General features: G+C 40.7%; 1 protein-coding gene across 1 annotated transcript; it reads left to right on the forward strand.

Annotated features, from left to right (window-relative positions):
• The first annotated feature begins 9996 nt into the window (after positions 1–9996).
• LOC100655960 (serine/arginine-rich splicing factor 2) lies at positions 9997–11811 on the forward strand. Its single transcript, XM_010599729.3, has 2 exons — positions 9997–10567; positions 10976–11811. The coding sequence occupies exons 1-2, from the start codon at positions 10128–10130 to the stop codon at positions 11169–11171; spliced, it is 636 nt and encodes a 211-aa protein (XP_010598031.1). The 5' UTR covers positions 9997–10127; the 3' UTR covers positions 11172–11811.
• The last annotated feature ends 232 nt before the right edge of the window (positions 11812–12043 follow it).

Below are 12043 nucleotides of genomic sequence, written 5' to 3' on the forward strand. Positions count from 1 at the left end.
GCTATATTGAATATAAGACATTTCACTTGAAAATAAAAGTAACTACCATTTAACAAGAACTTTTATGTCACTATAAGAAAAGAAGCCCTGGTGGCACAGTGGTTAAGTGCTCGGCTGCTAACTGAAAGATTGGCAGTTTGAACCCACCAGCTGCTCGTAGAGAGAAAGATGTGGCAGTCCGCTTCCATGAAGATAACAGCCTTGGAAACCCTCCGGAGCAGTTCCACTCTGTCCTATAGGGTCGCTATGAGTCAGAATCCACACAGCAGCAGTGGGAGCCACTATAAGATGGGCTTTACATACATGATCCTGGTATTTGATTTAATGCCCACAATATTTAATAGTATTTTATATAATGGCCACAAAAACTTCATCAGAGAGGTACTTTTATTTCAGTTGTGAAGAATAAGAAACTGAAATGTAGAAACTTAATTCGACTTTGTCAAAATGAAACATCATTAAATGAATAAGCCTTGATTCAAGTCCTGTCCTGCCTGACTTTTATATTACTCATACTTGTTTTATAATTTAGTTAGAATATGAAACTTCTGAGAACATCTGACTAGAACTCTCCCCTTGTTCGTCATAATAAATAAATATTCAGGGTGTTCTTGTGGCTTACATAACATTCTGTGGGTTACTATCTACAGAGGCTGTGATAAGGAGGAATCAGGTTGCCTTCTAGGGACTTAAGTGTTGCAGTTGATTATCTGTTTTAGAATAGGAAATAAACCATTCAATTAAAAGAATAATCGTGGGTAAATTAAGATGGCCTCATTCTTATTCTCTCCCCCTCCTCGTCTCTCACCCATCTCCCTCCCTCCTATTTCGTATTTCCCTTGAATATTGAGATGTGTCTACTGCTTCCTGAGGAAAGTAGACTCCAAGGTCCTCCAACACTGCTTAATGTCTTATTCATCCCTCAGGGGAGTAATTGAGAAAACGGAAATCCATGGAGTTTGAGAATTATCAAACTCATATAATAAGAAATGGCTACTGGTCTTAGCCCTTTCATTATAACTAATGTGCTCCTCTCCATCCCCAAGGGAGAGGTTGGCTCTAATAACCAGCTCTCCAAGAATATAAAGAAATAAATTTAAATTTTGAAAAAAAATGAATAGATTTTAGGGAGGCATGGCCCATAGCCCTTAGGAAGTGTCTTAATGGAAATGAGAACCTGAGGAAAGCACAAATGAGCTTAAATTCAGGCTAAATTCTCTGTCAGTTTATTAGGGTCAGTTTCAAATAGCTGTGTCTAGCTGTGATTTATGGTTGTTTTTGAAATGCACGACATTCTTAATGATCCAATGACATGCTTTAAATAAGAAGTGTTTACTGAAGAGTGTTTTTTTTTAATTTTTAATATAACACTAATAGTTCCAAATGATTAGGAAAAATGGAGGAAAAAACCATTGAATATAATGGGCTAGGATTTTTTTTTTTTTTTTGTCTTTCACTATCAGGCCATTTTTAAAATCAATAGAGTCCGACTGCTTTCTTCAGGATCTCTCATCACTCATGTCCCTCCATTCTCTTCTATCCTTTGTCGATCTTTGTCCAAACCACTTTCTCTCTTTTCAAGATCTTTTAATGCCAAGAGGCACAAAAAGGTACTTGGTTCCACCTTCAAGTTTCTTTTCATCGTCCTTGAACTCTTAGTGGATCTTTGCGCCATCATGTACATGACGGAAGGAATCAGCCAAACTTAAGTGTCTGTGATCACCACATTCACTGCAATGAGGTGTTCGTGCTGAGCTGAAAGAAGCAATGAATTGATTTGGTTCAGCTGATCTGAGAGTGTGAACAAATGTTAGGAAAAGATTTTTTCAGTCCAGAAGAAGGCAAAACAGCAACTTCAATGACTTTTATTGTGCAGCAAGTTTTACTTATTTTTTTTTTTTACAATCAAGTAACAGGGCAGTATTCGAACCCACCCAACCACTGCTGTTGAGTCGATTCAAGTATTCGAACAGAATGAGTAAACGACTTTTTCTCTTGAAATAAAAATCATTTTCTAATGCAATGTCACCTTCTCTTCTTTTTTCATTGTTCATATTCTAGGGTATTGGCTGGAAGAAAAAAAAATCCTCCAATTCACTTCCTGTTTAAGGATCTCAGAAGCAGAATGTAGTATTAAATATAAAGCAGGTCAATTCTCATACTTTATTGATGCAGCATCTGAGATATAGAGGAGTAAACTACCTTTCCCATCGTTGAAAGAATTAGGCATAAGAATGCAGATAGTAGTCCCATGCTGTTTTTTCACACGTTGAACTAAATTATGACCCGGGTTTTTGCTCTATATTTAGTTCCTCATGAAAAGAGAATCAGGACAGCAGAAAGAACACCAAATCTAACCTATTTTATGCCTCAGTGGAAAGGAGTGTATTTCTTCCAAGTGTGGTTTCTTGAGGGATGATGACAAAAAGTCATAAAATGCGGTCCAATTCTGAGGTATGTGATACTAAAATGAACTCTGGCCATGGAGCAGACTCTGCTAAAATGACCAAATTCATCTTAATGACCAATAGGAGCCAGCCAATAAGGCAAGGTCCAAGTCTTCATTCCAAATAAGAATTAACTTAGAAAGTACAAACCTGAACAGAAGCATGGATACAGAAAGGATTGGGAAAGATCCTCAAGACTGCGTTATCATAATGTCACTGATCAGATTTGAAATTTTTCTTCAGTCCATTCTATTTACAATAAAGCCACCAACGCAGTTGACTTAGAAGATAGGCAGTAAATTCAGTGAGAACACAAGACTTCAAGGCAAAATCGAACAAAGAAGCAAAACAACAACAAACAATTCTGAAAGACCTTTATTGCAAAATGAAGTTCTTACATTTAAATTACCAAACTAGAACACAGGGGTTACTGTTGACCTCTTACAGCAGATATTTTAGTGTAACATAGTTTGTCTGACTCAAAATACTCAGGATGCTAGCGAAACAGGACCCATTCCGCTCCATGTTCTGCTTCTCTCTAAACCGTTCTGTGCCTTCGGAGCTTCCATACAAACTGCAGCTCCCAGGTTCACTTGTTTACTTCTAGCTGAATTCAGCCAAGGAGGAACATTAGCTGGATGTCAGTGAAAAGAGAAAAGGTTGGAGTGTAACAAATCCAGTCCATCCTTGCTCCAGAGCATCTTGGGCAGTTGCTAAATCCCTCCATGTGTAGCTCTCTCATTAGGTGGTTTTCCCGCCTCCAAGGTGCTAGAAAAAAAATTTTTTTTTTATTCCAGTAACACTTTTCTCAAACCCCTGACCTTCAGCCCTAAAAGGGTAAAAGCTTCATGCTGTTGATACTCTCTAAATACCAATCATCATTTTGTTTTTTATTTGTTTCTTTTACTCTGCACACATCTCTTTAATAGCCCCTTCATTAAAATTTGTTTAATTGAGAAAAAACCAACCCATTGCAGTCGAGTCGGTTCTGACTTGGCAACCCTGTAGGATAGAGTAGAACTGCACCATGGGGTTTCCAAGGATCCCCTGGTGGATTCGAACTACTGGCCTTTTGGTTAGCAGCCGAGCTCTTAGCCCCTATGCCACCAGGGCTACCTAACTGAAATGCTTGGGGTGAATTATGTTTTCTGCCAAGACTCTAGTAAACAAACAAACAAAAGTCGTAGAACAAAGTAGTTTGGTATGTCATCAGAAGGAATCTATTTGGAAAAAAAGTATCTGGTTGGATTTTTCTCCAAGTATATTAAGTGGAAGGAGTATTTCGATATATTAGGATATTACAATTTGTATACTGTGTGCGCTGTGTGTGTGTGTGTATAATAGTACAAGAAGGGAAAATGTGTTCTTCAGTAAAATATTTTTATGAAATGCTGGTGCCACAAATGTTAGACAAATATTTTTGTTCTCTTAGTTATCTAGTGTTGCTATAACAGAAATACCACAAGTGAGTGGCTTTAACAAACAAAAATCTATTTTCTCACAGTTTAGGAGGCTAGTAGTACTACTTCAAGGTACCGGCTCTAAGGAAAGGCTCTCTATCTGCACTTGGGGAAGGTCCTTGTCTCTTTTCAGCTTCTATTCCTCAGCGATCTTCATGTGGCTTGACATCTATCTTCCCCAGTCTCCACTTTTATATTTCAAAAGAGGTTGACTTAAGGCACACCCTACATTAGTACAAAGGAAACCCATTCCCAAATGAGATTATAACTACAAGTATCAACTCCAAAAACCAAACCCATTGCTGTCCAGTCGATTCCGACTCATAGCGACCCTGTAAGACAAGTAAAACTGCCCCTATAGGGTTTCCAAGGAACGGCTGGTGGATTCGAGCTGCTAACCTTTTGGTTAGCAGCCATAGCTCTTAACCACTGCACCACCAGGGTTCCACTAAAAAAAAAAAAGTTGCTGTCGAGTCAATTCCGACTCATAGGGACCCTATAAGACACAGTAAAACTGCCCCATTGGTTTCCAAAGAGCACCTGGTGGATTTGAACTGCCGACCTTTTGGTTAGCAGCCGTAGCTCTTCACCACTAGGCCATCGGCCTTTCCAGGGGCTCTGCTACACAACACATATTTTAGGGGGACGCAATTCAATCCATAACATTCTGTCGTTCAGTTTTTAATATGCTAACATTCTTCGACAGTTGCTAGGAAGGATACGCACATGTAAAAAATATGCATATGTAGGATATGCATATGTAGCCCTTACCAAAAACATTTTGTTACATATCCTGTTTTTCACAGAGCATCTACTGAGACCTGAGACCAGTGATCCTCTAAATCTACTAAGGGAAGTAGTGGGTAGATCAGGAGAGGATAGAAGTCTGGAATTGATGGTCACAACCTACTTCCTTTGGTCCACAGAGTGATGAGACTTGCGTTTCAAACATCTCCCAAAGGGTCCCTCTTAGTTATTTCCCTATAGGAATTCACCTCACAGAGAGGTATATGGTTTTGTTTTAGGACTGAAGAGCCTGGACTCAAGTAAATCACAGCCCTGCCTCAAGATATTATCATCTTCCACCCAGTGTATATACTGAGTATTGCAGTTTGAGGATGGAAACAAGACAATAGGATAAGGAAGCTTTGACTGGGGAAAGCTGACCGGCCTGTCACGCAGGACTAGGAAGTGAAAAGACCTTGAGTGGGTCACCATGCTCCGAAAGTATATATGGGCTTTTAGGTTATAGTACTTATTTGTTATGAACTCAGAGGTTATTGGGTTTTGAGCTCTGGCTCACATCACTAAAGTCATAAGAAATTTGTGAAATCTGGGAATAAAACTAAAAAAAAAAACATGAATTTATTGCTTTATATTTGGAAATATTACTTTCAAAAGGACATCTTTATATTGATCAGCACATTTTTTTCCCAAGAGGCATATCTACTTGGAAAGCCAAAGTACAACTGTAAGGTACTTGATGACAAAGAATTGGAGCAAAAGGAGTTACTTGAAATATCCTGTTGTTGTTGTCTGCCTTGAGTGGATTCTGACTCACATGGACACTAAAAGACAGAGTAGAACTGCCCCATAAGGTTTCCTAGGATGTAATCTTTAAGGGAGTAGATCACCAGGTCTTTTCTTCCGTGGTGCAGCTGGTGGGTTCCAACCATCAACCTTTGGTTAGCGTCTCAGCGCTTAACCATTTCATCAACACGGATCCTTTGAGATATCCTAGTGGCTAGTATATATCCATTTGCAAGGCACATATATATCCACCCCTTGGACTCATCATATTCCTTGCTGACAGGAAAGAAATGAAAGCATTTATCCAATATTTTACTCCAACCTTCCTTTTCCTATGCTTACATGACTAACTCTGTTCTACACTGAAATACTGTTTTGGGAGTAAATACCTTTCTTTTGGTTCTCTCAACACAGCAATTATTTGATATAAGTTCAAGGAGAAAAAGAACATTGTATTTTTATTTATAATTGTATTCAAATGCTTGACCGAGTGTGTGGCCTGTAGTAGATGTTCAACAGATATTATAAACAGTAGTTTTTTTCACATATTTGTTTAATCAGTTAATGGACCAGACTTTGTGGTTTTTCTATCTCCATAAAGTACAAAACCACATATTTCTTTTCTGACTCAATATGTTAATTTTATAGTTTAACTCAAACACTATTATTTTACTTTCCTATCTTCACATTATTGGCCACCAATTTTTCCCCCTACAATGTACAGTACAGTGTTCTCTTGGTAGCCTAGGTTTCTAATCCTTTCTGTTAAATAAAGAAGTTCTAGAGTAGCCACGCAAACCCTGGTGGTGTAGCGGTTAAGTGCTACAGCTGCTAGCCTAAGGGTCAGCAGTTCAAATCCACCAGGCGCTCCTTGGAAACTCTACAGGGCAGTTCTACTCTGTCCTATAGGGTCGCTATGAGTTGGAATCGACTCGATGGCACTGGGGTAGAGTAGCCACAGAGTATTTTTAACCAATTCATTTTTATCTTTTCATGTAGTAGGTAAGCCAACTGAAAAACATATGGCATCAAGAACAGTTTTATATATATAGTGGCAAGTCTACAAATATCTGCATAAAATAAATAGCAATATGGAGCAAGGAGGATAAACACCATGGGGAGACTATTCCAATAGACTTCAAATTGTTTCAGTTGCAAGGGCCAAGCTGATACCACACTTAGCAAATTCTCAAATCATTTCACAAATTACAGGATCCTGTTTAGCACAGCAAGTGTTAATACTTATTAAGGGTTATTGTCCCAAATCATAGACAGTGAAGGAAGAATGTAAAACAAGAGCACGTGTTTCCTGACTTCCAAATCAGGGATCCATACCTCTGATAACAAACCTATGAAGTTTCTGAGGTGATTCTTTACTTGATTCAAATCATATAGTGCTGATCATTTTAAATGAGTAAAGTATTGTCGGAGAATTGAACCCAACACAAAGATACTCGTAAAGTATCATTTGGAAGAAGACTTTTTATTATTTTAAATACAACACGAGTTTCAATAAATTTATTTCAATTTTTGTCAAATTTTAAAAATAAAACATTTCAACAACTGTCAGTAAGTAATGTTTTACACCTGGAATAGAACACAAAGATCAACTGGTCCAACTCCCTCATTTAACAGAGGTTAAAACTTGAGCCCAGGAGTTGTCTCAACCTGAAGATTTATGGCTTGTTTATGGTGGAGCCAGGATGGGAATCTAAGTTCCCAGAAGTTGGTTTAGTAGTATCTCCAATCTGACATAAATCAAGCCTGATTTTGATAAAGGACATTATGAATTGTTCTCATAAAACTAATTTATGTAAAGTCCTTTAACTGGATAAAAGCCCATACAATTCTTATAACAATTCTAACATGCACTGCCATTTTTGTTAACTGGGAAAAAATATCAATCAATTCACCTTAACTGTGGGATTGTTTCTCTTAAGGGAACTCGTATAATTAAGAACTAAAGTGCTCTTTATTGAGAAAGTGATAGATACAGTAGCTTGAACAACTAAAAAATGCACATTATATGTTCTTTAGTAGTCCATGAAACAATTCTGTTAAAGCCTAAAGGCTTTAAAGGAAAGGAAAGAGTGCATGGAGAAATGGATAACTCAGTTATATACTACAGAATAGTTAGTAAAACTATCACTTGGAGTATTGTGGAAAACAGAAACCAAAACCAAAAACCAAACGCAGTGCCATTGAGTCGATTCCAACTCATAGCGACCCTATAGGACAGAGTAGAACTGCCCCATAGAGTTTCCAAGGAGCGCCTGGCAGATTCTAACTGCTGACCCTTTGGTTAGCAGCCATAGCACTTAACCACTACACCACCAAGGTTTCCGGAAAACAGAAAGCGTACCTAAAAAAACTCAGGGATCTGGCTGGGAAGATTTCTAGAAAGAGTTAAAAAAAAAATTGGCTTCTTCTAAATTCTATGTTAATACATGAGGAGAAAGAGAAGAAACTGTTCAGTGTCAGAAAAAAATACAAACAACATATAGAGTTCCCAGGACAGTCTGTCCAACCTCCAAAAAAGGTTCAAAAGCAAACAATGGCCTCAGGGCAAAGAACAAAACTTGAACAGTAGAACCTGGTCTCAGGGTGAACCTGAAGTCAAGGGTGTAGCTACGAGATCCTTGTTTAAGACCTCAGAAAAATTTCAAAGCATGCCTCACAAACCTTCTTGGAAAATCTTTAAAAATGCTGTCCCAAATCAGCCTCACAGGTGACCCAATGTAGACAGGGCCTGTCTTGGAAGGAAATGTGGGTGTGGCTTTTGATTAATTGAATGAACTCCCAATAAGAATCATAAGCAGCTCAACAAAGAGTGCATGTGTGTGTGTCTAATGGAGCATACTCTCCATAAGAACCATAACCAACTCAACAAATCTTTTCCACTCCTTTCAATTGAGGATGAGCCTTTTCCCTCCCTTTGATCCTGGGAAGGAGCCCTGGTTGCGCAGTAGTTATGCGCTCACCAAAAGGTTAGCGGCTGAATCCACCAGCTGCTCTTTGGAAGAAAGATGGGGCAGCCAGCTCCCATAAAGATTATAGCCTAGGAGACCCTATGGAACAGTTCTACTCTGTCCTATATAGTCACTATAAGTCAGAATTGACTCAACAGCAATGGGTTTTTGTTTTGTTTTGTTTTGCTCCTGGGCAGGACTATGGTTGCTTTGTTCAATGGAATACCTCAGAGGTGATGCAGAAGTGATGCTATACCTGGCCTGGGCCTAGACTTTAAGATCACTGGTACTTCTGCTATAATCCTTTGTAAGCCTGAACCACCATGTGAGAAACCTGACTACCCTGTGGCTGCCAGGCTAAATACCTGGAGAGGCTATGTAAAGTGGGAGGAAGAGAGCCAGAGAGAAGAGAAAGAGAACCAGCCAACACTCAGTTGTTCCATCCCCAAGCCATTAGAGTCACCCTAGCTAATGCACTGGATATAATTGAGCAGAAACAAGCACAATTATCTCCTGTCTGAATTTCTGAGCCATAGAATTGTTAGACATAGTATTGACAAATCATTGGTTTCAGCCAGTAAGCTTTGGTGCAGCTCGTTATGTATCAGTATCCATATATTACAACCAAAGCACATATACAGAACGTCATAAGGTGCATAAGACATTGTGGCTTGCAAAGAGTACACAAAGTTCATCGAAGGTGAGAAATATTTAATAAAACATGATTTTCCACTTCTCCCAATCATTACCAAACTCATTTATTAGAGTACAGTGAACATGATTCATGGGAAAAGATGTCTTGTCAACAATTTGATGAAATATTATTAACTCTAAAAATAACTTAAAATGAAAGCCACATCAAATAGACTTACTCCATCAGGTGGTATATAAGGTCAATTAATGAGAAAGGGAAACCCTGGTGGCGTAGCGGTTAAGTGCTACGGCTGCTAACCAAAGGGTCGGCAGTTCCAATCCACCAGGCACTCCTTGGAAACTCTATGGGGCAGTTCTACTCTGCCCTATAGGGTCGCTATGAGTCGGCATGACTCGATGGCACTGGGTTTGGGTTTTTTTGGTTTTAATGAGAAAGCAGTCAATTCTAATAATCTGGGTTATGCTTAAATATATAATGTGGATTCACAGATCATGACATCTTTTACTTATTTAGTTAATTCTTCAAACAGCCTATAGAAGAGAACACATACTGAGTTTCTGATTACAGTTCACACCCTATAGGTGGCTCTCAATCTCTCTTTGAGCGTTAATACTATTGAATCACTCTTATCTGTGCCCGATTTTTTTCCTCTAAATTGCCAAATGTTTCCATTTCATATAAATTAGCATTGCAAATGTATTTCAACTCACACTCAGTGATACCAATTTTCATGTCTATTCTTTTTTTTTATTCTTTTATCTATAATTAAATCTGGATATTTGGATTTATACTGGAAAAGTCACAAAATGACTGTATTATCATCACGAATACTTATTTTCTAAAAAATGGGTATGGAGTTTTTTCTCAGCGGTTCTCAGCTCCAGATGTAGGCACGCATTCCGCCCTAAGCACCTGAACGCCGAAGGCACACGGAAAGCGGAAGAGGCAGAGCCTAGAGCGGAAAAAGCTCAGAGAACCGTTGGAGCCGCCTAGGTTGCGTGTGCAGGCGGCTACCCTCTCCTCTTGGAATCTGCAGGGCTCAGGCAGGCTGAGGTCTCGTAAAGCCATGAGTTACTACAGTCGCCCTCTTCCCAGTGTGGAGGGCATGACCTCTCTCAAGGTGGACAACCTGACCAACAGCACCTCGCCCAATACCCTGAGGCGCATCTTCGAGAAGTACGGCTGCATCGGCGACGTGTACATTCCGCGGGACCGCTTCACTAAAGAGCCCCGTGGCTACGCTTTTGTCCGCTTCTACGACAGGCGCGACGCCGAGGATGCCATAGACGCCTTAGACGGGGTCGTGCTGGATGGCCGTAAACTTTGGGTGCAGATGGCCCGCTACGGTCGCCCCGCAGATCCCCCCTGTGGCCGCAGGAGAACGCCATCCAGCGGGTATGAAGACGACTACTATGAAAAGAAGGGCCGCTACCCATGGCGTCCTCGTCCTCGTCCTCGTCCCAGCCGTTCCTGTAGCAGAAGCCGGAACCGATCCAGGAGCAGACTGCGCATCAGCCTCTCAAAGTTTTCGTCTCGCTCTCGGTCCTGGTCCTGCCGTCGGTCCTGGTCCTGCCATCGGTCCTGGTCTCGTCCTCGGTCCCGGTCTCGCCCTCGGTCCCGGGCTCGTCCTCGGTCCCGGTCTCGCCCTCGGTCCCGGTCTCCTCCTCGGTCCCGGTCTCGCCCTCGGTCCGGGTCTCGCCCTCGGTCCCGGTCTCGCCCTCGGTCCCGGTCTCGCCCTCGGTCCCGGTCTCGCCCTCGGTTCCGGTCTCGCCCTCGGACCGGGTCTCGGTCCCGGTCTCGCCTTAGGTCCTGGTCTCGCCCTAGGTCCTGGTCTCGCCCTAGGTCCTGGTCTCGCCCTCGGTCCTGGTCTCGCCCTCGGTCCTGGTCTCGCCCTCGGTCCTGGTCTCGCCCTAGGTCCTGGTCTCGCCCTCGGTCCTGGTCTCGCCCTCGCAGTAGATCTCGATCAACCTCTAGATCCCGATCTGTCCGAAGATCCCGTTCCAGGTCCTCCTCAGTGTCAAGATCTCGTTCGCTGACCAGGTCCAGGTCAAGATTTCGGTCCAGAAGCCTTCCAGCAGCATACAGGAAGGAATACAGATCCGGATCGTGATCCAGGAGTCTCTGCAAGTTGCCAGAAGAGGAAGGAGAGTTGTTTTATTAGGGTAATGATTCATAGGCCAGCCAAGTAACTGAGGACTTGGAGGGGTGGGAGAAGACAAGATCATTTACTCAGGTCATGCCAAGTGTCCTTGGAACAAGCCACTAGTTATTAAAGGTTGTGTTTTAACATGTTGTCTAACTTTTTACTTGCTTTTAAGTTTTGTCTCGGGGGTAAACATTTTATGTGGTATTTGTTGCTGTTAGTCAAATTTCTTGTAAGCTAGTGAGGTGAATGACTTCAGTTTTCATTATTGGTTTGGATATTTAAGGTAAATTTGCATTTTTTTATATAATACTGACTTTTTTGATTGAAAGTAATATTGGTAACCTAATATGTGGCCTTCTGACTTTTAAGAAAATGTGTGCAACCATTTCTTGTTGAGTAGCACAAAAGTGTTAAGAGATTGACTAAATATCGTTTTCATTCTTTAAAATTAGAATCCTATAATAGTTGATATAAACTTATTTGTGTATGCTATTTCAGATCTAAATGGTAATCTGAACCCATATTTGTATAAACACACTTCAAGGGAGAATACTTGACTTTTTGAAAGGCGTATTTACCAAACATAATTCTAGTCTTTTCTGTGTTTTTGTGTACTAGGCACAGTTGTATAGCAGTTGTATGCTGGCCTAGCTATTAAGGTGGTGTTTTGCAGTGCACAGTACTTTACTATTTCCTGTTAATCCTGGTTGCTCTGGTATAAAGATGGCCTGTTACGCAGAAACAAATGACAACTGCACTTCTAGTCACCCAGGCCTTGCATATAAATAACAGTGAGCACATCTAGAGGATGATGAATACACCTTTATTTTTACCTC

The sequence above is a fragment of the Loxodonta africana genome, chromosome X (assembly GCF_030014295.1).
Source record: "Loxodonta africana isolate mLoxAfr1 chromosome X, mLoxAfr1.hap2, whole genome shotgun sequence".
NCBI classification, from domain to species: domain Eukaryota; kingdom Metazoa; phylum Chordata; class Mammalia; order Proboscidea; family Elephantidae; genus Loxodonta; species Loxodonta africana.

Bases quoted from the DNA above. Each gene is read 5' to 3' on its own strand.
- LOC100655960 (XM_010599729.3), top strand. From the start codon at position 10,128: ATGAGTTACTACAGTCGCCCTCTTCCCAGTGTGGAGGGCATGACCTCT. The intron at 10,568-10,975 runs GCGCATCAGCCT...GTCTCGCCCTAG, and splicing joins AACCGATCCAGGAGCAGACT to GTCCTGGTCTCGCCCTCGGT.